At 35.1% G+C, this 26,753-nt stretch overlaps 1 protein-coding gene across 1 annotated transcript; it reads right to left on the reverse strand.

Annotated features, from left to right (window-relative positions):
- Nucleotides 1–19,009: 19,009 nt before the first annotated feature.
- Nucleotides 19,010–24,262, reverse strand: LOC141674250 (putative mitochondrial protein AtMg00860). The gene is made up of 4 exons (XM_074480969.1): nt 23,783–24,262; nt 20,134–20,194; nt 19,697–19,761; nt 19,010–19,021 (listed from the first exon to the last, which is right to left on the reverse strand). The coding sequence occupies exons 1-4, from the start codon at nt 24,260–24,262 to the stop codon at nt 19,010–19,012; spliced, it is 618 nt and encodes a 205-aa protein (XP_074337070.1).
- Between the last annotated feature and the right edge of the window lie 2,491 nt (nt 24,263–26,753).

Here is a 26,753-nt window from a genome sequence, read left to right on the forward strand (position 1 = left end):
GTAGTGGTTGGAAGGATTCTTTAAGTTGGTTCAGATACAGTGGGTTATCTGTCGATTCCATTTCGGAATCGAATAAATTGAATTCATTAATATTTTGGGTTGTAAATTATTTATTTTGGTTGGTAGTTGTAATCTTGTCTCAAACTTAATCCTGTTTAGATCCTGTTAGTATTTAATCGGGGTTTAATATATCTGTTTATATTATTAGTTTACTGGTGAGTGAGTCCTCATTTCCTAACCCCGAGATTGAGGTCATCACAAGTTTGGTATCAGAGCTACATGATCTAGTCCATGAGACAAGTTTGGATAAAGGGTATTTTGGAAATTATATTTCGAGAGTGTTCAACTCATATAGAGTTGAGTTAGACTACTAGGTATAGTCTAAGTGAATAGGGTAAGAGCATGAATAAAGTTACGGCTTTGAGTCAGTTGGAGGTTTATTTAACCCTAATGTTGTTTCGTGGTTGCTATTTCATGTCTTCTCTCAGGACCCTCCTTCTGACGTTAGCAGTTTTAATTCAGTTTCTGATTGATGTTGATACTTAGGTTGTTGTTAAATATCAAAAATGGTATTAATATAGATGATTGATGTTGACTTCAGTATGGGATGTTGTGAGCATCAAAGTTCGTATTGATATCTAATTTGATATGACATCAAAATGAGTATTAATATCAAGAGTTGAGAGCTTTGGTGGATAGATTAGCTCGTGAGTCTAGGCAGCAGACTTCAGTGTTGGACGATGAGTGGATAGTTCGTGTTAAGATGGTGGAGCAGTTTGCCGAAGGAGATTGGATGAGGGACCGTCCACTAGTGATGCAGATGATGAGGCCCGGAGGGTTTATAAGATCATTCGTTGGATGTAGTCCGTATTGAGAGAGATCTTGGATAGTTAGATGGTAATGACCATATAGGACCTTTGGTGGAGCAGTAGATGTCGATGTTGTTGTATTATGTTTGGTTTTCTAAGTTGAGGGTAGGAAGGGGGATGTTTTCCAGGTTTTCCTCTATTTTATCATGTTGTATCATTGTACCTTATGCTCGAACGTATTGTACCTAAACTTATTTATTATGCACTGTTGAAGCCTTATATAAATCTTTCGCCTTGTAAACCCTGGAAATCTTTATCAACTCTTTTACATACCATGTTTCTAAATACCTTGTAAATCATATCTTGTACCATATGAGCACCATAACCGAGGAGCGAATTATGTAGTAATAGGATTGCATGTGCAAGTGGGTAAAGCTTAAAACCCACAAATGGTTTCAAAAAGAATTTTTATTGTTATATATACCATGCTATCGTATTACTAAATAATTGCTCAATCAGGATTGTAAAGAATGGTCAAATCACCAAACCACCAATCAAAAATTCAAACCCAAGACCATGAACTAAACCAAGACACTCCTATGATGAACCGATTTGTTTAACTTTTGCAACAACATGTAGCCCCTAAAGTCGGAAACTTCAAACATTTTCAGTCCGTGCATCCCCCATAGTTTGTAGGATTTCCAGAACCGATTAAAGCTCAATTGAGGTTGAGAGAAATGGAAAAGCTTTCTAGTTAGCGGAAGTTAAGGATGAGAAAAAGGCGCAGTACGCAAGTTATTACCTTTAGGTTGAGGCAAGTTATAGGTAGAAATCTTCAAAGGCGCTACTTGAAGGAAAAGTTATGATCTGGGAGAAGTTTACGGAGATGTTTTAGAGAAGTATTGTGACGGCCTCAACCCCGGGTCAGGAGTTGACGTCACTAACAAAATGAAACTATAATTATAATACAACTACTTACTTTATTTCAATATAAACAACTCTTCCACAAGATCTTTTCCAGGTTCAAGTATAATTTAGGTTACACACTTATTACAAACCAACTAATTAAAACAACCTGTCATAACTGTTATTCTACAACAACTCACAGACCACACTTCGCCAAGCACAACCTAATCAGAGGAGCTCGACACAAGAGGAATTGGAAACTGGCCCTTAGCAAAACAGCAACATCCCCTAGGCATCTGCAATGCGGAACTATACAAACACATTTGCAAGAGTGAGCGATCAACCGCTCAGCAGTACCACTATATGAATACTAACTAAAACAGTTTATAATAAACAATTGTAGGAACAGAAATTACAACTTGTTAGTAGAAAACAAGTAAAACAAGTGTAAACAGATAAAAACTGATAAACTGTTGAAACTGGATCTTTAATAGCTAGCATGCTCTCTAAACATTTTATTAATAGTGCTGTGTAAATAGTAGGGTTAAATTTTAGCATGCTACTTCCATTTTCAAATCATTCGTCCCATCACAGGACCTATAAAACTAATTGTTCCGTTACGGGAACCATAAAACTTGTCCCATCACAGGACCTTTAAAACTTGTTCCTCTCCGGGAACCTCAAAATCGCTTGCTCAAATATAAAAAGCATTGGATGATCCCTGGTGAGACAGCTGATCAGGCTATCCTATGAAACTTGTTCCGGAACTCAGAGACTGGCTAGGTCTCTGTCACGCTGGGCTGGTGGTTATAACAGGGTGTGCAACCACTTCGCCTCTTACGCTAACTTCCAGGCCGTTACGGGCCTTCTGCGCACACTCATCCAATTATCTGATCATTTTTATCCAGTTTTCCAAATCACTTACCTATCTCTTGTCAAAATAATTATAACAAAACACATTTTCCAAAATATTTTCGTTTTATTCAAAACTTAGAGATAGGTATTTTCAGAAGTTACTTCTCCCCCAAAGCACAATTAGTAAAACAATTTGAAACCCAGGGGATACGTAACTTAAATCATTATGTTCCACTATGAGAATAAAACAACATTATAATCATATATGCCGAGTCATAAAGATATGGTCAGGGGTACTTGCCTTAATACGCTTTAACACTAATTTCTGACTGGCTTTGCACCGACCGGGATGCTAAGGATTTCAACTGGAACCTACAGGAACCGAAATACCCTAAATTAGACGTCCGAATATGCTTGACTATCCTCGCTAACAATCTACCCATACGTTAACAAACCCGACTCGTAACATTCTCAATATAATAATACACGTATCAATTAGGGTTCACATTTTCAAAAGCCGGTTCAATGTTCATTTTCATAAAATAGGTATATTTGTCCTTTTACGAAATTAGGGTTATCGGTTTCGCAAAATATTCCATCGCAACACATAATCAGGTTTTATACAAAATAGTTACATATAACCGATCGACGTTCCGATAGCCATTGGGTACGGCCTCGTATTTCCGTAATTAAATTTTCCCGGAAATCGGGCAGCACCTCCTTTGATTATCGACTAACCCGTCGAACATCCCGACATTAAAACAATCACAACCACAATCAATCGCAATTTAAAACCCAACCACCGATTTCAGTCATCAATATTAGTCCAAAATTCTCAACTACCAATTAGATACCATTATTAATTATTAGTCGTGTTTTTATGTTTTAATCGTATTTTGTATTTTAAATTGTAGGACTCAGAAATATTCATCATAGTCCACCGTCGGCTCGCCGATGCTCATCGTCGACGGCGATAAAATTTACGGGTACCCGATTACTTTCAGGTTCCAACATAAATTTCATCGATTATTCAAATTATTTTCCGCACGAAAAATATATTTTATATCACGAATGCTACTCGGGTAATTTCTGCAGAAAATAATAATTAATAAAAAAATCAATTCGAATTAGCCAAGACACAGCAGGGCAAGGCAAGGCAACACAGATACACGCAACAGGAACGCGGGCGCGTACATCACACGCACACCGGCCACCACGCCGGAAAATGTACGGCGGCGGCCGGGAAATAGCAGAATAATAAAAACGGCAATGATTCCACCACAACACACGAAGATACACATATATATATGTATATGCACAACCAGAAATTAATCGAAACCACAGCAATCAGAACAGATATGGTCGGGAAGAACAGGGCGGCCGCAAAGCACGCCACCGCCGCCGCCTTGCCGAAGAGCCGACGGCAACAGGGCGGAGAGGACAGGTACGGAAGCAAAAGAATCAGACAAGAAAAAGAAATTACCAGGAGGATTAATCGAGCGAAAGAAAAGGAAGAGAGGTGAGGAAAAACGAGAGAGAGAGGAGAGGTTGTAAAGAGAGAGATGGAATCGAGATGAGAGGGGGGGGTTACAGGGGTGTGTGTGTGTTTTTATTTATTTATTTTTTTATCCGCATCACGTACTCTGAAACGCCCGCAAAACACGAAACACGTGTTTTTAAACGGCCAATACGAGAATAATAATTCTAACATGTTACCAAAATAATTTTTAAAATTAGCACAATAATTAACAATTAACTAAACAAAATTTTTAAAGATTTTTAAATCATTTTTACAGCGCACATCGGACCCGCGTTTTATAATTAAATGAAACCACGCGCGAGTCAAATAAATCCCAAAAATTTCCGAACCAATTTTAAAATTCTCGTAATATTCCAAACTTAATAAAATATGAGTTTCGTAATTTTTGAAGAATTCTAGAATTAAATACTGATTTTACAATTAAATACAATCAGAAAATCATTTAAGGGTAAATAATCAATTAAATTTTGATTTCTCAATTTTAAAAATTCCTAAAAATAATAAATAAAATTATGAAGCCATGAAAATGATTTTAGAGATAACCCAAGTAGTTATGGAAATAAATCATGAATAAAATCACCTTTAAATATAAAAGTGAAACAACACAGCTTCACAACGAATTACACAATTGATACTCGAACACCAACGATCACACATAATTAACAAGAAAATAATATCCAACTGACAGCACCCATACACATATTTTAAATATTTACTTATTCAATAATTGCACATTTAAATAATAAAAATATACGAGTCGTTATAAGTATTTTCCAAATTATATGCAAGACCAGTTGGAGATGAGGTTTCTGAATCTGAGATAAGAAGACATGATTTGTTTTAAGTACAATCAAGAAGGTCACTATTCGACGGAATGCCCAAGTGAAGCAGGGAAGCTGAAATTGACTTATTTTAAATATGGAAAGGGGGGCCATATGACGAGGAATTGTAAGGAGCTTGTTCAGAAGGCGAATGTGCTTAGGATTACTGGACCATCGCCCTCTGCAGCACCAGCAACTCATCCAAGGGCAAGAATGTTCAACATGACAATGAAAGATGATGTGCAGAATGCGGATGTGGTGGCAGGTATGCTTGATATAAACTTGGTAGAAGTTAAAGTGTTAATGGATTCTGGAGCAACTAGATCCTTTATTGCTAAAAGTGTTATTGCTAGATTAAAGTGTGGTGAATACCCTCTCGAACCTAATTTGATTAGAGAAGTAGTGAATCAAGAAAGAGTTACTGCCAAGAGAATCTGTTCCATTTGCGATAGGATTATAGAAGGTTGGCTCTTTTCTGCTGACTTAATTCTTTTTAAGTTTGGAGAATTCGACGTTCTATTAGGGATGGATTGGTTTTTAAACCACTTTGTGCAAATCGAATGTAGAAGCAAGAAAGTGAAATTAGAGACCAAGGATGGTATTGAAGTGATATTCAAAGGAAAGAAGCAAGAGAAGAAGTTTCTAATGGCTATCCAAATGAAGAGACTGTTACGACATGAGTGTGAAGCGTATTTAGCACATCTGAAGGATGTAGAAAAGGAGTCCTTAAGGATTGAAGATATTCCAGTAGTTAAAGATTTTCCCGATGTGTTTCCAGATGAATTACTTGGACTACCACCAAATCGAATGGTCGAGTTTACGATTGATTTGGCTCCTGGAACGGAATCAATATCGAAAGCTCCCTATCGAATGGCGCCTGTCGAGATAAAAGAGTTAGCGATATAGTTGCAGGAATTGCTTGATAAAGGAGTTATTTTCCTGATTGTATCCCTGAGGGGTGCACCAGTGCTATTTATGAATAAGAAAGATGAAAGTCTGAGGTCGTGTATCAATTATCGCAAATTGAATGAGTTGAGGAATAAGAATAAGTATCCTCTACCGTGAATCGATGACTTGCTTTGATAAATTGGAAGCAGCTACTTGTTTCTCAAATATTGATTTAAGATCTGGGTATCATTAGGTTAAGATTAAGCGGCCGATATACCCAAGACGACGTTTCGAACAAGATATGGACAATATGAGTTCTTGCAATGGCGTTTGGATTGACAAATGCGCCAGCTGCATTTATGGATCTTAGGAATAGAGTATTCAAGGAATATTTGGATAAGTTCGTGATCATATTATTTATTGATGATATCTTGAAATACTCCAAGATGGAGGAAGAATACATGGAACATTTAAGGATTTCCTTGGAGATTTTGAGGAAAGAGAAGTTATATGCAAAGTTTCGAAGCGTGAGTTTTGGTTAAAGGAAGTTCAATTTCTTGGACATGTAGTTAACAGTGAAGGTATTAAAAGTAGATCCAGCCGAAATAGGAGATGTGACGAATTGGGATAGGCCTAAGACTCCTATAGAAGTCATAAGCTCTCTTGGATTAGCAGGGTATTACAGGAGATTTGTACAAGATTTTTCTAAAATTGTTGTCCCATTGACTAAGTTGATAAGGAAGAATGAAAAGTTTGTTTGGACGGATAAGTGCGAATGAAGCTTTCAAAAGTTAAAGAAAAGGTTGGTAACCGCATTAGTGTAGGTTTCACCCGACTAAAAGGTAAGTTTGTGATCTACAACGATCCTATGTATAAAGTGCTAGATTGTGTGTTGATGCAACACGGGAAAGTGATAATATCTGTGATAAGGAAATTAAAGCCACACAAGCAGAAATATCTTACACATGATCTAGAATTAACAGCGATTATATCTGCCCTTAAGATTTGGAGGCATTATTAGTATGGTGTAAAGTGTGAGATTTATACGGACCACAAAAGCTTAAAGTATATTATTACGTAGAAAAAATTGATTATGTGGCGAAGGAGATGGTTGGAATTGATCAAATATTACGACGGTATTATCAGTTATCCTCCTGGAAAGGCGAATGTTGTAGCAGATGCGCTAAGCCATAAAGAAGGGTTAAATGTGTTAAACTTCATCTGAGAAATTAATCAAGGATTTTGGGAAGTTGGAAATAGAAGTGCGAATTCCAGAAATGGGAAGTGAGGTAATGTATGTAATGACTTTTTAGCCGGAAATTTTAGAAAAGATTCGACGTCATCAAGAACAAATGATGAACCACGAGAAGGATAAGTTGTCTGGAAAAGAAATTAAGGCTCAAAAGGATAATAAAGGAATATACCAAGTTGCTCGCGTATCTGAAATTTTTAGTGTTATGAAATTGAAACACGATATTCTTCATGAAGCGCATAACTCAAGATTATCGATTCACCATGGAAGTATAAAAATGTAAACAGACTTAAAAGAAAGTTATTGGTGGCCAAATAAAAAAAAGGAAGATTACGAAATGGATAAGTAAATGCTATACGTTCCAGAAAGTAAAAGCAGTACATCAGCGACCGAGCGGATTGCTTCAACCACTAGACATACCTGAACGGAAATGGGAGCTTATCGTGATGAATTTTGTGGTAAGATTACCAAAGACTAAGTATAATCATGACGCAATATGGGTAATAATTGATCGATTGACAAAGTTAGCGCGTTTCTTGCATATCAGTGAAAGATTCTCATTGAAATTTTTTAGTTAAGATGTATGTGGATGAAATCGTGATGCGTCACAGAGTTCCAGTGTCTATCGTATCCGGTAGAGATCCAAAATTTAACTCGAGAGCTTGGTGACAGTTTCATGATCATTTGGAAGCTAAATTGAAAAATGAGTACGGCATATCATCCGCAGAATATCGGACAAAGCGAAAAAGACTATTCAAACAATCGAAGGTACGTTGCGAACTTGTGCATTGGGTTTCAAAGAGAATTGAGACGACCTTTTTCCTTTGATTGAATTCACTTATAACAATAGTTATCACGCAATTATCGACATGCCACCTTACGAGGCATTGTATGGAAGAAAGTGCAGATCCCCTACCTACTGGGACAAAGTTGGCGAACGTAAATTATTAACCCATAGTTGATGCAACAGACGAAAGAGAAAATGGATGTGATTCGCAAAAGGCTAATTGCTGCTCAAGATCAACAGAAGAAAGATGCAGATCAAAACAAGAAATGATGTGATGTTCGCACCCGTAATCAAAGTATTGTTAAAGATCCCTCCATGGAAAGGTCTATCCAGATTCAGGAAGAACGGCAAACTGAGTCCTAAATATACTGGACCATTCGAAGTGATAAGGCAAATTGGAAAAGTAGCATATAAGTTAGCGTTACCTCCGCAGATGCATCATCTTCATAACGTGTTTCATGTTTCTCTTCTGAAGAAGTATAATGTTGATACTAGTCATGTGATTGAGGTAGGACCCGTGGAAATTCAACGAGATCTATCATATGTGGAGCATCCAGTATAAATTCTAGATCGTAAAGAAAAAGCGCTTAGAAATAAAGTGGTGCCTCTAGTTAGAGATTTTTGGAGAAATCCCATGATAGAAGAGTCAGCTTGGAAATCCATTTCTTTTGTTCAAAAATTGATTTTATTTCTAAATTAATTTGATTAATTATTTTTAAATAATTAACTGAATTATTTCAATTTTAGAAATTTATTATTTTTTTCAAAAATTTAAAATTTGATTTAATTATTTATAATTTATTTTAGTTAATTATTTATTGATTTAATGTAACGACTGAGAATTTTCACGAATTAATTATGCGAGTAAAGTGTAATTATGTGAATTATATGTTATTATGTGAGAATGGAAATATTTAAATAAATATTATATTCCAGTTAGACGTGTAAGTTGGCATAAAGAGAATAATTGTGAAGCGTAGTTGAAAACGCTCAGCGTCGGGCCGTAAGTCAGGAAGCGACCCGTTACGCGAAGAATGAATATTAGTAAAAAGGAAAATTTTATGATTAAGTATATTTCATTACGATACGTGATATGTGAATCTATGTTAAGGAGCATGATTATGTGATTATATGCTTGTATGATATTATTTGGAATTTTAGAAAATAAGTAGTGCATTAATTGCTATTTATATAGGTTATAAATGCATTTTTATTCTTTAAGAAAAATAGTTTTTAAAATTATTTTTATTATAAATTTCAAATTTGATTTTATTAAATTCCTAAAATTCTAAGTTATTTTATGATGTCACTCTTCTAATTTATATATTTATGGTTTTATTTATAAAATATATTCTTTTTAAATATTTAAATTAATAATTATTAGATTACCTAATTGCCCTTGCATGCATTTCCACTTATAATATGAGAGAAGGTTAGTTATATCATTAACCACCCCACTATCTCATTTCAACTTAGCCAAATTACCACTCTAACCTTGCATGCATTTTGTGCTAGTAGTAGGAGAAGGATAGATTGGTAAATTCCAAAATCCACTAACTTTGCACATGGGAGAATCAATTTAAAAGCTTGTCATTTCACTCACCACTTCACTCATCTCATTTCTTTTTCTTCTCTCCCCTCTCTCCTTCCTCTCTCTCTCGGCTCTCTCCCTCTCTTCTTTTATCTCTCACCCGAACTCTCTCTCTCTCTCTCTCTCTCTCTCTCTCTCTTTCTCTATCCTACATGCAACACCAAAATCTACTTAGAATTCAAAGATCTTGCCATTAATCTTTATCATTTTCAATTCTCTATCCATATACTCTTTGCATATAAGCGTTTAAGGAAGTTTTTTCATCAACATATCTTGGTTATATCTAAAAAAATACAATTTCTTAGTGTATGACCTTAAGAGAGAGTATAGTACATAAGTTATGTGATTTTCTTGGTTTATTTTGGAGATAGGTTCGACTTTTGCAATTAAAAAGGTGGGTTTTGATTTTGATTCAAAGTTTACAAAGGGTTTTGGTTCAAAGATTTGGTTTTTGTTCGAATGAATGAGTTTTGCAAAAGGGTTTTAATATTTGATTAGTTTTGATGATATATATAAACCTTTATTTTTGAGTTGTTTTCCTTGCATGCATGTAAAGTCCTAAGTGTAATCAAGTTATATTTTTTTGGTAGCATTTGTTTTGGTTCAAATTTTATAGTTAAAAATGAAGGAATAGTTGTTTGGTTGTCGAGTTATTTAGATCATGATTGTTTTGTTAAGATATAGATTTAAGTATACAAGTATATACTTGCTATGTGTTATATGAGTACTCTATGATTATGCTTGAATGTACGAGTTAAGTATATAAGTATGTACTACTAAGTGCTTTGTGAATATTCTGTGATTATACTCGTGTATATAAGTTAAGCTTTAATGCGAGTTGGGATAATCGTTAGACGTTCAGGGAACGTCGAGTGCGAATTAGTAGCTAATTAGGGATTATGTTCAGGATTGTAGATTCAAATAGTGGATGCATTCAGGCTAGAAAAGGGAAAGGAAACTTATGTGGCAGTAGTTCAGTTTCAATTTCAGTAAATGAGGAAAGCGATTTAAGGCAAGTAACTATGCCTTGTCTTATGAATTGATATTTCTACTGCCATGATAAAGTAGTGATTTTTTTATTCTTGTGATAAACCTGTTATTGATTTATGAGAAACCCTAATATTGATTCTTGTGATAACTTGTTCTTGAATCCTGTTCTACCGTTTACAACCACTTGATTGATTCATACCCTATTACATTGCCTATTTCCTTTGTCACCCTATGATCTCGTAAACCCTTGGAGAACCTTTATGAATTCCCTTGCGAAATGTCTTGAGTAAACTAAATTCTTCATTAGCATGAATTCCCTGCAATAGTCTCTTAATATATCAAATGAATCTTAAACCCCTCATAAATTTGAATTATTTCTTTTGGGAACCCTAATCTTAATAACATTCCCTCATTTTAGACAACCTGTCACTTGAACCTTGACAATGCATACACTTGTTATCTTGTCTTTGATCAAGAACCCTTTGAATTAAAATGAATTGATTAAAAAGGAATTGGATGGTATCTTTCAAATAAGACTGAGGCGCCAGTCACTGTGATGATTTTTAAACCTCAGTAGCGGGGAGCCTGATGGTTTTATATGGCCAATGTGTGTTAGGGATCCTCAAAGGTTGTTAATCACTTGTTATGTGGTTCGGAGCTTTGATGTGGGATGATCACCCCTCATTGCTCATAGCGTCATGCAAATTTCCAATTCCATTCACTTATTAAAGACTTGAGCTTTTATTTGAGATTTCATGTTATTGATTTACCTCTAGATATTGTTATCAATCATATAATTGATTCCCAGAGTTGAATAGATTCTTGTTTTCCACTTGAAAGATCCTTTGAGACCCAGTTAATGATTTGTGATGAATGTCGGCTTTCACCCTATCTAGAGCCTTGATTCCTGAAAGCCCAAACCTTTCCTCATAACCCTTTCATAGCCCAAAGACAGAAATCTGCCACCTAGAGAAAGTAGAATGCCTCAGCTTTTTGCTATTGTTATTATTATTGCTTTATAGAACTTCTATGTAGTTACTTGCTGAACTTTTGGCTCATATATATTTGCTTTGATCTAACCATGACAGTTAAGCAAGAAATGGCCAGACTTAGGCGTTCAGCTCGTATGAGGTTTCCTGGCAGTCCCTACCGTGTCATGCCAAAGCAGGTAGCAGTGTGTGTAAGCAAGCGTAGTAGTTGGAAGGATTCTTTAAGTTGGTTCAGATATAGTGGGTTATCAGTCGATTCCATTTTGGAATCGAATTAATTGAATTCATTAATATTTTGGGTTGTAAATTATTTATTTTGGTTGGTAGTTGTAATCTTGTCTCAAACTTAATCCTGTTTAGATTCTGTTAGTATTTAATCGGGGTTTATTATATCTGTTGATATTATTAGTTTACTGGTGAATGAGTCCTCATTTTCTAACCCCGAGGTTGAGGTCGTCACATTTAATTAATTGATTTATTCGTTTAATCAATTAATTTTATCTGTAAATAGTTAAAAATATAATTATTTATAATTAAGCCAAATAATGATTTAAAAATAATTTTGAGTATTTAAAAATTATATAAAGGTATTTAAAATTTAATTAATATTATTATTAATTAAATTATTCTTATTTTATTCGTAATAAATAGATCGTTTGTCCGTTTAATACGAAACGAACACGTCTAGACTCAGAGAAATATTTTGTTTTTATCAAAAATACTTTTGAAACATAATCTTTCATTTTGAAAGGTCGCTTGATTTTGTAAACATTTCCGAGTCACATAAATATCAAAAAGTTGTATATAGACCCGATTTCAGTTTTAAACATACTGAGTCGAATGTTGTGATAAACCGAGTCATATGTTATATGAATTATGTGATATGTGGAATAGGTGTTTACATGTTGTATGAATTATGTGCTGATAAGAGCATCAGAAAACTGGTTTAATCGTATCTTTTGATCCATAATTCGGATTCAGATGAAACGAAAAGTGATTAGAAGCTTATATTGTCTATTTTGATATTTTGTAATAAAATAATTGAGTCGGAAATATGGCTACATGTCATTGGATGTGCATAATGTGACTATATATGATCTGATTATGTATTAATTGACGATTAGGTGAAGTATATGTTTATTTCTTGTGTTAAGATCCTGAAAAGTCAATTGAGTAACATAATGTAGTGTCCAGATTGATTTTGAAATTGAGTTTGATTGATTAATTGTTGATTAAAATATAATAACTGGGGGATAGTCTAATAAATAAACGAGATAATGTTGGATTTTTGATAAAGGTTTGTTCAAGCGTTGATTTATAGAATATTGTGTTTAAAATAGTTTGACTATAAGATAGAGTCAAAGCATGATTATGTTTTAACTGATAATTGGTAAATCAGAAGAATTATATGAGTCAAGTTTTTATTACGTGTTAAGTGTTTATCGAGATACGTGATATGTATATGCGAATGGGGGTATAGATACGGGGTTTGATAGTTAAAAGTTTAAGTCGATAAATTGGTTAGTTATAATAGTATTGTGTTATTCTCGTAAAAGATCTGGACGAGACGTGCAATGTCGAAGATGTACCGAAGGTCAAATGGTGTCGCAAAGCGAATAAGGAATAAGTCGAGAAAGAAACAATGTGCAGTGAATAAAGTATAGTCAGAGGTTATCCGTGAGTTATGATATGCATATATTGTGGAGTATGAATTATGAGACTGAGCTATGAGTTGTAACCGGATTTAAGGCAAGTTCCTAAATCCTTCCTTATGTATGTTACACAGATTTGATATTTCTTTCATGATTATGGTATTATGTTTTATGCGGTGAATCACACCTGGTAAACCTTTACTTCTGAGAACAAAACTCATGATTTCTTTCTACCTTCAAGTTCGGAAAAGCCAAACAATTTATCATATCCTATGAACACATACCCTACGATACCACTTCAAAATCACCAAAATACCTTTCATTCAATTAATACATACCCTTGTATACTTGATTTTATTTCATGAATACCAAACCTTGTTATTACAAGATTGAAACTCTTGTCGCAGATGATTTGATTATCAAATGCCAATATTGTTTTTAGTTAAATATTTTATAATCATTGATTATGATTCTGTTTATGGAAATGAATATTTTTATTCAATTGAATTATTAGAATTGGACTATTTTTGTAAAATATGTGGACCAAATTTGTGGTTAGACCAAATTCGTGGTAAAATGTAGGTCAATGTATGCCTTGGATCCAGTATAGAGAACAGGGTTGTGTGCCATGTTCGGGATGAGTGCATGACTGATCAGCAGCCTAACCTTTGGCTTTGGTTAAAATGAGATAAATCCAATTCAATAATTCTTCTGAATGATTGAATTTTATAGTTATCAATTGATCCAAAGATTGATGAATCTTTTTATATACTACCCTGAGCTTGTGAACACTTGATAAACTATTTCAGAATATTGTCGTTATATTGGTACTTGTTGAGCATTCTTGATCACCCTTGCTTTTCTTATAACCATTTCAGAAAGGCTTAAAGATGAGTTGCTCGAGTTCGATAACAATTAAGGCTAAGACTAGACGAAGAGCTTGAGTGGTTGATTTATCCAAAGGTCAAAGAAGGTATCCAGAGAATTGGAGGAAGAAAGTTTGAGTTAGAGTTGTTTATTGAGATTCAGTTGTAAATCAGGTTTGTAAGTAAAATAGTAATGATTCTTCTTATCGAAGATGACTTGAAGTTGTAAAAGATGTTGTTTATTAATAATAGTGGTTGGTTCTAATTTCAATGTTGTAACCTGTAAGCGATCCTATTTTTAGGGGGTTAAACTGTTTTTTTTAAAGTCTTTTCAAACGTTCAGTTTTTTTTTAAATTCTTTGGTTTTCATTATATTTTCAAAAATACAGGTTTTCAAAAGTGTTTTAAAATGTGGTTTTCATGTGATAACGTCAAATGTAGACCCCCGAATTTAACGGATGTCATATGCGATGCCACAAAGTGATGACGTCAAATCCAGACCCCCGAAACGAGAGTGCTAGGTTACTGCATAGGGTGCACGATAGCTAGGGGTGCACCTATATCTCACTTATTATTTTCCGACGATTGCTATTTTTTTCAAAAAAAATCAGAAGCAAACATCATGAAAAGAATTTTAAGTTGTTATGAAGATGTTTCAGGAAAGTTATTAATATGGAAAAATCGATTGTTACCTTCTCTCCTAATACAAGGTTAGAAGATGGAAATGAAGTTTGTGAGCCGCTGTGGGTAAATGTGATTTAATCCCCTGGTAATTATCTAGGCATGCCTATGAGCATAGAACAGAGAAAAGTTGTAACATTTTCTTTTTTTACTGAGAAAGTCCAACAAAACCTTCAGGGTTTGCAAAACCAACATATCTCAGAAGCAGGCAAATTGACTATGTTGAAGGCATCATCTCAGGTCATCCCAAATTTTTGGATGAATATGTTTCTAATACTGGTGAAGACCTATGAGAGCATTGAAAAGAAAATGAACGCTTTTTGGTGGAGGGATAGTAGACTAAACAAAGAAATTAAGTAGATATCATGGGATAGGCTTTGCAATGTGAAAGAAGATGACGGGTTGGGATTTAAAAAGTTAAGAAGCTTGTCAAGCTAAAAAGAAAAAGAAAGCCTCTTTTTAAAATAAGGCAGTATCAATAATTGATAAACCACCACAGCTTCTTCATATGGATTTTTTAAGCCAGTGAACATCATGTCAATCTAAAAGAAGAAATATTGTCTTGTGATTATTGATGATTTCTAGAAGTATACTTGGATAAATTTCTTAACTACAAAGAGTGAAGCAGGTGAAATCATCATTAATCATATCAAGATAGTCAGCAACAATACAGACTTCAAAGTCAGAATAATTAAGAGTGACGATGGAACTAAGTTCAAGAACTCCATAATGAAAGAATTCTATGTAAGCAAAGGAATGACCCATGAGTTTCATGCACCATGAATTCCATAACAAAATGGAGTGGTTGAGAGAAACAATATAACTCTAATTGAAGCTGCAAGAACAATGCGTGATAAATCAAAGTTACCTACATATTTCTGGGCTGAAGCAAATAACGCAACATGCTACACCAAAAATATCTCTTTGATTAATCAGACTCATGGTTAAACACCTTAGCTATTGTGCAAAGTAAAGATACCAACCTTAGATTTTCTTCATATCTTTGGGTGTAAATGCTTTATTTTAAGGAACTAGGAAGAACACCTGGGAAAATTTAAAGCAAAGGCATGTGAAGGAATATTTTTTGGATATTCAGTTAGAAGAGCCTACATAATCTATAATCTCAGAGTCAACATAGTCATGGAATCTATTTATGTAGTATTTGATGATAAAAAAGTTTAGGAATTAATAGATCAAGGTCACCATGATGCTCTTAAGATTGGAGAAGATGAAAATGGAAGACAAACTGGCTCAGATGAGGAAACTCAAGCTACCCTAACCAAGAAAGTTCAACCCACTAAAAATCTTACTTATGATTTTCAGCAATAAGTAGCAATTGATGTTCAAAATAAATTAGTAGTTGATAGTCCTTAGGGAACAGATGTTGAAAGTATAAATCATCTTTTATTAACTGCTAATCAGTTTGATACCAGATCCATGAACTCAGGGGGGCTTCTAGAAATGTTTCCACACATTCCACTCATCAATAGGAAGAAAATGTGTTCACCTCTGCCGGAACAAGTCTACATCCTCATTGGAATTGGACAAAAATTCACCCATTTGAGCTTATCATTAGAGATGCATCTATTAGTGTCAAAACTAGAGGAGCTACTCAAGAAGAATGTCTATGCAACAACTGTTTTTCTCAGGATGAACCTAAAAATATAGAAGAAATTCTTCTAGATTCACACTGGATTATAGCTATGTATGACAAATTAAATCAGTTTGAAAGAAATAAGGTATGGAAGCTGGTACCCAAGCCAAAGAACATAACTATAGTTGGAACAAAATGGGTTGCAAAAGGCTATTCTCGATAGAAGGAATTGAGTCAATTGACTATGATGAAACTTTTGCACCAGTGGATTAGAAGCAATAAGAATCTTTTTAGCCTATGCATCTCATACCAATTTCAAATTCTAGCATATGGATGTAAAAAGTACTTTTTTAAATGTAGAAATTGAGGAAGAAGTATATGTCTGTCAATCATTTGGTTTTGAGGATCCAAGGTTTAGAGAATATGCATACCTACTTCTTAAAGTACTATATGGTTTGAAGCAAACACCTAAAGCCTTGTATGAAACATTGTCTCAGTTTCATCTAAAGAATACTTTCACAAGAGGCACTGTACATAAAATTCTATTTTATATAAATGTTAATGGCTCTAGTTTACTTGTCCAAATTTATGTAGATGATATAATTTTTGAATCTACTGGTGAAAAGCTTTCCAAAAAGTTTTCCAACCTTATGCAAAGTAAATATGAAATGAGCATGATGGGTAAACTTACCTATTTTTTTGGTCTACAAGTTAAACAAATGAATGATGGAATCTTCATAAGTCAAACTAAATATACTCATGATTTACTAATGAAGTTTGACTTAGTTGATTGTTCACCTACAAAAATACCCATGTCAACTGCCACTAAGCTTGAGACGAATACTAAGAAAAAGAAAGTGGATATCATAAGCTACAGGGCATGGTTGGTTCTCTTTTATATTTAACAGCCAGCAGACTGATATTATATTTTCTATATATTTTCTGCTAGATTTTAATCTGATCCTAGAGAATCTCATCTAGTAGCTATTAAGAGAATTTTTAAATATCTCAAGGGGATACCAAACCTTGGCATGTGGTACCCTAAAGAATTTAGTTTTGATCTAATTGAATATTCAGATGAAGATTATGCAGGTTGCAGAATAGAAAGAAAAAGTATTACCGGTACCTGTCATTTTTTAGAAAATAAGCTGATCTCATGGTTTAGAAGAAGCAAAATTATGTATCAATCTCTACCACTGAGGCTGAATACATTACAGCTGGAAATTATTATGGACAGATACTATGAATGAAAAATTACTTTGTTGAGTATGGCTTGAAATTGGAGAAAATCATATTTTTTTATGACAACACCAGTGCTATTTCCATCACTGAGAATCCAGTTCAACATTCAAGAACCAAGCACATTGACATAAATATCACTTCATAAGGGAACATGTCATGAATGGAATTGTGGAGCTTCATTTTGTTCCGAGTGAAAAATAGCTTGCAGGTATCTTCGCTAAGTCACTTGATGAATGCACTTCACAAGATTGGTAAGTGAGCTAGGTATACTAAACCTCTCCTAATACTTCTCATATATATATGTTAGTTTTAGTTAATTTTTGCATGCGTCCAGTTAATTGTTATGAATTTTTGAAGAAACCTATTTTTGAAAAAATGGAGTAGTTTGTGTCACACCCCAAACCAATAACACACACACACACACACTAAATAAATATGAACCATAATTATATTACAAAGTTATAAGTCCAAAATATAATAATAATATGATTACAGACCCGACCAAAATAATAGCAATCCCGAGAAATTTACAAGTTTAGAGTTTGAAACAGCCCTTTCGAACTAATACAACGCTTACATACTGGCGGATACTGCCTATATATATTCTACCTGTGCCCTCAAATGGTCTTCACCCTGCCTACCGGTTGACTTATGGGCGGTCTGCTTGGTACGAACCATGATTGCTAGCTGTAAAATAGGGTTAAATACAAGAAAATGAGCTAAAACGCTCAGCAAGTACTATCAGTTCTACTATACAATGCATTATCTCAAAATCACGGGTTCACGAATAAAGGGATTATAGATTCTTGTAAAAATGACAATAAGAGACATGTAATTTTAATGTAAAGACATGATAGAACCATAGCAATTGAAACATGGCATATGGAATCATGACATTGAGCAGTCATGTTATAAATATAAAGGCATGATAGAATTATAATGACTAAAACATGGCATATGGCATCGGGAAATCATGTTATGAATATCAAATCATCAAAATCATTTTAGGACGCTACAGATTACAGACGCTGATCAGCCGCGAAGTAATCCCGAACCGCGCTGGGTTCTCAAATATAATGGGATCTCTAGGATATATGTGAGCCTATTAATAAGTGTGAAAAGGACTTGCGTCTAGTCCAATCCACTAAGATAAGGAAACATTTATTTTATTTTTAATGATTTATAACATGGATACCGGGAAAGATTTGGTATCATTTTAATGGAATTGTAACAAGATAATTCAAGTTCACTAATGAGGTTCGCTTTAGGGAATTTGATAGAGAGTTTAGTATTCATGGTCTAATGGATAGGGAATGTTTTGAGGGTAAGGTACTAACAAGATCATGAGGTATTAATGGAAATATTCGAATTAATTAATGACATGGTGATTATTACAACTAGGCATTCACGAAAAGTATGTATAGTTTCAACAATTATAAGCATAAGGAGGTAAGTAACTTCCCAACAATTACAAGCATATTAAAGTAGTAACTTGCCTTCCAATAGTTCTAAGATTATTCGATCTTGACGGAACGAATCTTCCCCTTCACTTCGGAACCTACACATTATATTAACCTCATTACTATTCACACTTAAACACCTTATAAACCTATAAACTCCTACACTATCTTCTATTCTCATCATAAATACTATTACACAAGAACTTATAATTATAAGAATACACATAATTTAATCGCATGCAATTCAAGTAATCCACATAGTCACATAATCACATAACGGCATGGCATATACTACTAGTTATTTATACTATAATATCACCTAAATACCTAAGCACATAAGAAAGTAACACATAAGAACTATTATTGACCTTAACTTAAACCTAAATATAATGTAAAACACTCGGACTCTTCACTTCTAAGTCCTAATTACAATGAACACCACTAAGGTTTCCTAATGCCACTCGAAAGGGTGCTCTCGGGTTTCTTGGTGGAAATGGGGTGTCTCGACCTTGGGCCTTCATTCCAAACCACTTCCTATAGGTTGTTAAGACTCTAAACTAACTTCTAAAGTTGGTGAGACTCAGGGGCCTCACTCCTATAGGCTTACAAAAATCAATACTTACACTAAGGTTTCTGCTAGCACCAATTTGCACGTCATGTACTCCTTGACCGAAATCACAACTTTTACATGGGTAATTCTAACAAAACCAATTCCCATGGATTCTTAAGACCTAAAAATATCTCTCAAACTTTGGTTCAGGCCAAGTCCTCACCTGGGCCTCTCTAGGCCTCTGCCCAAAGTTGACACTTGTCCAGCCTCCCTCGAATTCACTCTGCCCTGTTTTTACTCACATAAAACTCACTTAAAACTCACTTTTCTCACTCAATTCTTATTTCTAATGGTTGGTTACACTTCCTAAGGATGTATTACACTTATTTAATCCAAGTCCCCGTGAAGGCCTAGACTATGGCATGGTTAAAGTCGACCAAAGTTCAAGCTTACGCAGTTCCGGCCTGTTCTGAGTTACTCTTGGAAATATGTGTGTGCACCTACCTAAATGCAATTTTTTCAACGAATCAAAGCCGCTGGACTCAAGTATAAATCAAGTCCTAATTCCAGTAAACTCGGGCCTAGCAAGGCCTTACCAAAACTCACCTAAAACAACCTATACTTATGGTGTAAAATTCTGCTATAAAGTGTCTAGTGTACCTCCTTCCACCTTAACTCCCATATCAACACCAAAACCAACATGAAATCCCACAAATCTATCCTATATTATACACAACCCTATTAACTATCATTCTATGAAAACATTCGAGCATAAACCTAGCCAGAAAAGCCATTTACAGAGGCAAAAATAGAGAGTATAGCAGAGTAAATTTTACATATACAATTTTAAGCAAATTTTCGAACTAAAAACACATGGTATCAACTTGATGGCTACTAGATTTTATCATGACTTATCAAGGCACATAGCATACTAGCATTTTAGAGAATAAACCGTGGCATGCGTTGTATAAAAACTCAAATTTGGATCACATAGCACATTTATCCGATATACTACTTATTCTACAACATACAAGTATAACTTCAACTTGTTAACGTAAAAATCATAGCATGCAAGGATGGAAACTTGAAAAAATACATCTTATAAGATCATAAGTTCTATAAAAGTCACATTCAAGGTATCTTTCTTTTTAAAAACAAGCAAAACTATCACACAGACAACAAAATCTATTCGGCTCCTTGGAAGTCATTGCCGAATGCTTGATGCCAAGATCATGGCTTGAAAATGGAAGCAAAATACTTCATCAAGACCATCTCTTGCTCAAGTTTTATGAGCCACATTAGGTTCAACTCTAGAGTCACAAGAATCAAAGTTAAACCCTTGGCTTTAACTACATGCAACTAAGAAACTAACCTCAAATGAAGATGTAACACTAGGTGTAAATGTCCCTCGCTTAGATGAGTTGAAAGGTGTTAAGAAAATGAAAAAATGAGGAAGAAAAATGAGAGGGATGGGGAGGGTTTAGGTTCGGCTGAGAGAGGGTAGGGAGAAGAGAGAGTGGAGTGATGTGTTGGTGGAAAAGAAAATGATGTGAAAATGAGTGCTTTGCTTGGTTTTTGTCTCACCAAATGGTAGTGGAGTTTGAGTTTACTATTTTATCGTCCATCCACTAATAACAAGCTTTTGCATGCAAGGTTTTATTGGTCATTTGTTTGGTCAAATGGATTTAGTGGAGGGTGAAAGGACGGTCTTACCCTTGAACTCTATTTGGGTGGAGGTTGCATGCAAGGGCACACTTGTAATTCAATAACTATTAAAAGTATAATTAAAAACAATGATTTTTAATAATTAAAATACAAATCCAAAAAATCACCAAATTATTACCATAAATACTATGAGATTTTAGAAGCTTAATAAAATTGTTTTCAAAAATTTTGAACCAAAATTTTATATTAAAAGAATTTTACTAACATTATCACACTAATAAGTAATTCATGTAAAATATAAATTAACACATTAAAAATCACACAAGAAATTACAAATAAATTGACTCTATTCCACAATATTAGAATATAATTTATCCGTCTATTCGCAACTCATATAAATGTCACTATATCGCAAGAATCTCAATTATTACTTAATCGCGTAACCGTAACTAATTGAATAATATCAAATCACACCACTTATTTAATCGTGTAACGTAAATCTTACTAGCGTACGAAAGCTATACGCTTAAAAATATTCTAGCAACATTCGCCATGCCATATAACAAAAATTATACACAATATATAACGAATCCACATAGTCGGCCTTATAATACATAATATTTATGAGTAAATACATCGCACTTATAAAACAGCTCAAATATTTACCGGTTGTCACATCCTCTCCCCCTTATAGGATTCTGTCCTCAGAATCTTGGAAAATAGTTGAGGATACCGGTTCCGCATTTCAGATTATAACTCCCACGTTGATTCTTCGACTTTAGGATTCCTCCACAATACTTTCACCAAACTTACTGATTTATTTCTAAGAATTCTCTCTTGTCGATCCAGTATCTGCACGGGTTGCTTTTCATATGATAAATTGGCTTAAATTTCCACTGGCTTAATCTTTATCACATGATTGGCATCCGGATTATACTTCTTTTGCAATGAGACATGAAATACATTATGTACATGCTGATATTGTGGCGGCAAGGCTAGCTCATAAGCAACTTTCCCTACTTGGTTCAAGATTTCAAAAGGTTCGATGTATGTTGGAGCTAATTTCCCTTTCTAACCGAATCGGGTCAAACCCTTCCATGGTGATACTTTTAGCAATACAACTTCCCCAATTTCGAATTTCACATCCTTCCGGGCGGGGTCCGCGTATTTCTTTTGTCTATCCTGAGCAGCAATGAGTCTTTTCTTGATTACAGTGACGGTGTCCTTCATTTGCTGAATTAATTCAGGTCCAAAAATCTTTCCTTCCCCAACTTCATCCCAACTCGTCGGTGTTCTACACTTTCGCCCATATAAAGCTTCGTATGGTGGCATGCCAATGCTTGAATGGTAATTATTGTTATATGAGAACTCTACGAGTGGTAGATGATCGTCCCAACTTCCCGAAAAATCAATTGCACAGCTTCGCAATATATCTTCAATGGTTTGGATTGTTCGTTCGCTTTGGCCATCGGTTTGTGGATGGTATGCCGTACTCATGTTTAATTTCGTTCCGAGATTTTCTTGAAATTGCCTCCAGAATCTTGAGTTGAATCGCGGGTCTCGATCCGAAACTATCGATATAGGTACACCATGGCATAACACGATTTCGCGTACATACATGTGAACTAGCCTGTCTAACAAAGACTTCTCATTGATTGGAAGAAAATGTGCCGACTTCGTAAGGCGGTCAATTATGACCCAAATTGCGTCGTGTCCAGAACGTGTTCACGGTAAACCCACTACAAAATCCATGGAAATATTTTCCCACTTCCATTCTGGAATCTTCAATGGTTGAATCAAACCACATGGTTTCTGATGTTCTTCTTTCACTCTTTGGCATGTGTCGCATTTTGAAACCCATTCTGCAATTTCCCTTTTCATGTTTGGCCACCAAAAACTCTTCTTCAAATAATGGTACATTTTGGTACTTCCCGGGCGAATCAAATATCTTGAGTTGTGTGCTTCTTGCAAAATATCCTTCTTCAATTCAGTCACATTTGGGATCCAAATTCTTGTCGAAAATGTCAACACACCTTGTTCGTCTTTTTGTGTACATATCTTTTCTCCGGTCAACTGATTATTCTCTTGAATCATTACTTTATCTTGGAATTTCTTTATCCTCTCTAGTAGTGTTGGTTGAAAATTAATGGCATAACACATTTCTTCCGCTCCTCCATGTTCACAAAGCTCTAATTGAAATTTTTCAACTTCATCAGATAATTTCTTCGGCATTGTTATCATACTTAGCTTTTCCTTCCTACTCAAAGCGTCTGCTACCACGTTGCCTTTTCCCGGATGATATTGTATTGAACAATCATAGTCTTTGATCAATTCCAACCATCGGCGTTGTCTCATATTTAGCTCCTTCTGAGTAAAGAGGTACTTCAGACTTTTGTGATCCGTGTATATCTCGCATTTTTTTCACATATAAGTAGTGTCTCCATAGTTTCAAAGCAAACACTATCACAGCTAATTCTAAGTCATGAGTCGGGTACTTCTGTTCATGTGGTTTAAGTTGTCTTGAAGCATACGCTATCACCTTCCCGTGTTGCATCAATACGCATCCAAGTCCTTTATAAGAGGTATCACTGTATATCACAAAATCTCCCTTGTCATCTGGTAATGCTAAAACCAGAGAAGTTACCAATCTTTTCTTCAATTCTTGAAAACTACTTTTACACTTCTCCGTCCATTCAAACTTCTCATTCTTCCTTGTCAATTTAGTCAGTGGTACGGTAATCTTCGAAAAATCTTTTACAAATCTTCTGTAGTATCCTGCTAGTCCCATAGAACTTTTCACTTCTGTTGGCGTCTTCGGTCTCTCCCAATTCATCATCGCCTCAATCTTTTCAGGATCTACTCTAATTCCCTCACTTCCAACAATATATCCAAGAAATCTTACTTCAGTTAACCAAAATTCACATTTCGAGAACTTGGCATATAATCTCTCCTTTCGCAATACTTCCAAAGCTATTCTTAGATGTTGTGTGTGATCAACTTCTGTCTTTAAATATACTAAAATGTCATCGATGAAAACTATGACAAACTTGTCTAAGTAATCCTTGAATACACGATTCATTAAATCCATGAAAGCAGTTGGTGTATTCGTCAACCCAAAAGCCATAACGAGAAATTCATAATATCCATATCTTATTCGAAAAGCTATTTTCGGTATGTCTTCAGACTTAATCTTCAATTGGTGGTATCCCGATCGCAGATCAATCTTTGAAAAATAAGAGGCTCCTTTAAGTTGGTCAAACAGATCATCAATCCTAGGAAAAAGGTATCTATTCTTAATCGTCAACTTGTTCAATTCTCGATAATCTATACAAAGTCTCATGCGTCCGTCCTTTTTCTTCACAAACAAAACTGGCGCGCCCCATGATGAAACACTTGGTTTTATAAATCCATTGTCTAGTAATTCTTGTATTTTCTTTACTAATTCCTTCATCTCCGTTGGTGCCATCCTATATGGAGCTTTCAAAACAGGTTCGGTGCCGGGTGCAAGATCTATTGTAAACTCAATTAATCTGTCTGGGGGTAAGCCAAGAAGCTCTTCAGGAAAAACCTCTAGGAAATATCTCACTACCGGAATATCTTCCAGATTGGAAACTTCTCTACTCTTATCGACTACATACGCCAAATACGCCTCGCATCCTTTCCGAATCAACTTCTTTGCTTGCATCGAGGTGAGAAATGTCTGAGTTTGCCTTTGGCCCTTGAATATCACTTTCTAACCTTGCGGTGTACTTAATACTACCCTTTTATCCTTATAGTCTATTTGAGCACTGAAACTTGTCAGCCAATCCATCACTAAGATAATTCGCCTAATTGGAAAGGAATAAGGTTCGTAAGAAAAACGTGTCCGTCTATCTCTATTGCACAATGAGGGAAAATATGATTTACAGATACCCTATCTTGATTAGCTAAGATAATGGATAAAGGTTCATGCATCAATTGAGTTTCACAATTCAACTTATCAATAAAAGACTTCGAAATAAATGATCTGGTGGCTCCCGAATCAATCAGTACTTTAGCACTAGTGGCATTCACGGAAAGCGTACCTAACACCATATCAGAACTTTGAATTGCATCCTTTACGTTTATATTGAAAGTTCTCGCTTGAGCTGGATAAGTCAAAGATGGATGATTTGAAGATGATGCTATCTGAGGTTGATTGAAAGACATGGGGAATGATGAGGCTGGCATAGGAGCTGCTTGATTCGCAAGGTAGGGTACAGTGGTAATTTGCAGCAATTGATTGTTACCCACTCCTCTGCACTCTCGTGACACATGTCTTGCTTTCCCACACTTGTAACACGTGATGTTGGCCTTCTGATTCTTACATTCATGAGCATAATGGCCCTTTGTATGACACTTGAAACAAACTACATTCGCCTTATTGCAGATTCCCGTATGATGCCTATTACAAATCTTACATTCCGGAACTGATCCTTGCGGGGGTTTCAGTCCACTAGATAACTGAGATCTCATTTCTTGTGATATATTCCTAAATTCTATTTTCTTGAAGTTCTCGGGTCCACTCTGAAGTTTAAACCTTTGATTAGTTCTCTGATTCTGACCCTTGTAACTTGAGCCTTCTTCTCCCGTTTCAAATCTTCTTTTCTTGTTGCCTTTCTCCTTTTGATTCTGTTCACTCTCACCTTTGATTACAATCACTTTCTGAACCACTTCAGCATAAGTAGTTAACTCAAAAGTTGCCACACAACTCCTTATCCAAGGCTTCAATCCCTGTTGGAACCTTTTTGCCCTTTTCTCTTCAGAATCAACATACTCTCCTATAAACCTAGAAAGTTCTGTAAACTTCTTCTCATATTCTCCAACTGTCATATTACCTTGCTTGAGCTCAAAGAATTTCATCTCCATTTGTGTTTGCATATAGCGAGGAAAATACTTATCCAAGAACATTCTCTTAAACCTATCCCAAGTAATAACTTCAGCAGCTTCTAAAGGTTTTACTGTATCCCACCAATAGTTTGATTCACCTTTAAAAAAATAAGTGGCATACTCCACTTTCTGATTATCTCCAACATTTGTTAAGGCAAAAGCCTTTTCCATCTCCTTGAGCCAAGCATGATCTTCTGTTGGGTCTCGAGTTCCTCTAAATTCTGGGGGTTTTACAGATTGGAATGTTTTGAAAGTAGTGACGTTTGCTGGGGGTGGTTGAGGTGGTTTCATTTGTTGAAGAAGTTGTTGATGTTGGGCTATAGTAGCAGTTTGTTGGCGCACCAATTCCATAAATTGTGCTATATCGGGGTTTTAGTTTTCTCCTTTATTTTCTTGGTTATTTGTGGGTCTTCCTCGGGCTCTTCTAGGTGCCATTTTTTGAAATAAGAGTTATACAGTTTAAGTGACGCAGAAACTAGTGTATTAATTGCATTCAACATGGTATACAATTTTCAATACGACAATAAAGGTGATGCATGGTAATGAGCAAGAATTTAAAAGAGCAAATATAGGAACCAAGTAAAGTGCATAACCAAATTTAACATGGTTCAAGTCGAAAGGTACAATTCACAAGGTACAAATACGAATACAGATCCGAATTAAAACAGTACGAGAGTCTAGAATGGAAATAAAGAACATGGTAAATA

The sequence above is a fragment of the Apium graveolens genome, chromosome 7 (assembly GCF_009905375.1).
Source record: "Apium graveolens cultivar Ventura chromosome 7, ASM990537v1, whole genome shotgun sequence".
NCBI classification, from domain to species: Eukaryota; Viridiplantae; Streptophyta; class Magnoliopsida; order Apiales; family Apiaceae; genus Apium; species Apium graveolens.

What these genes read in the sequence shown, in the direction of transcription:
- LOC141674250 (XM_074480969.1), bottom strand. Translation starts at nt 24,262, where the DNA reads ATGGCTTTTGGGTTGACGAATACACCAACTGCTTTCATGGATTTAATG. An exon ending in AAGAATTGAAGAAAAGATTG is followed by an intron (nt 20,195 to 23,782) that starts GTAACTTCTCTG and finishes TGTATAATATAG; the next exon opens with GATAGATTTGTGGGATTTCA. An exon ending in GGGAGTTAAGGTGGAAGGAG is followed by an intron (nt 19,762 to 20,133) that starts GTACACTAGACA and finishes GAGTAAAAACAG; the next exon opens with GGCAGAGTGAATTCGAGGGA.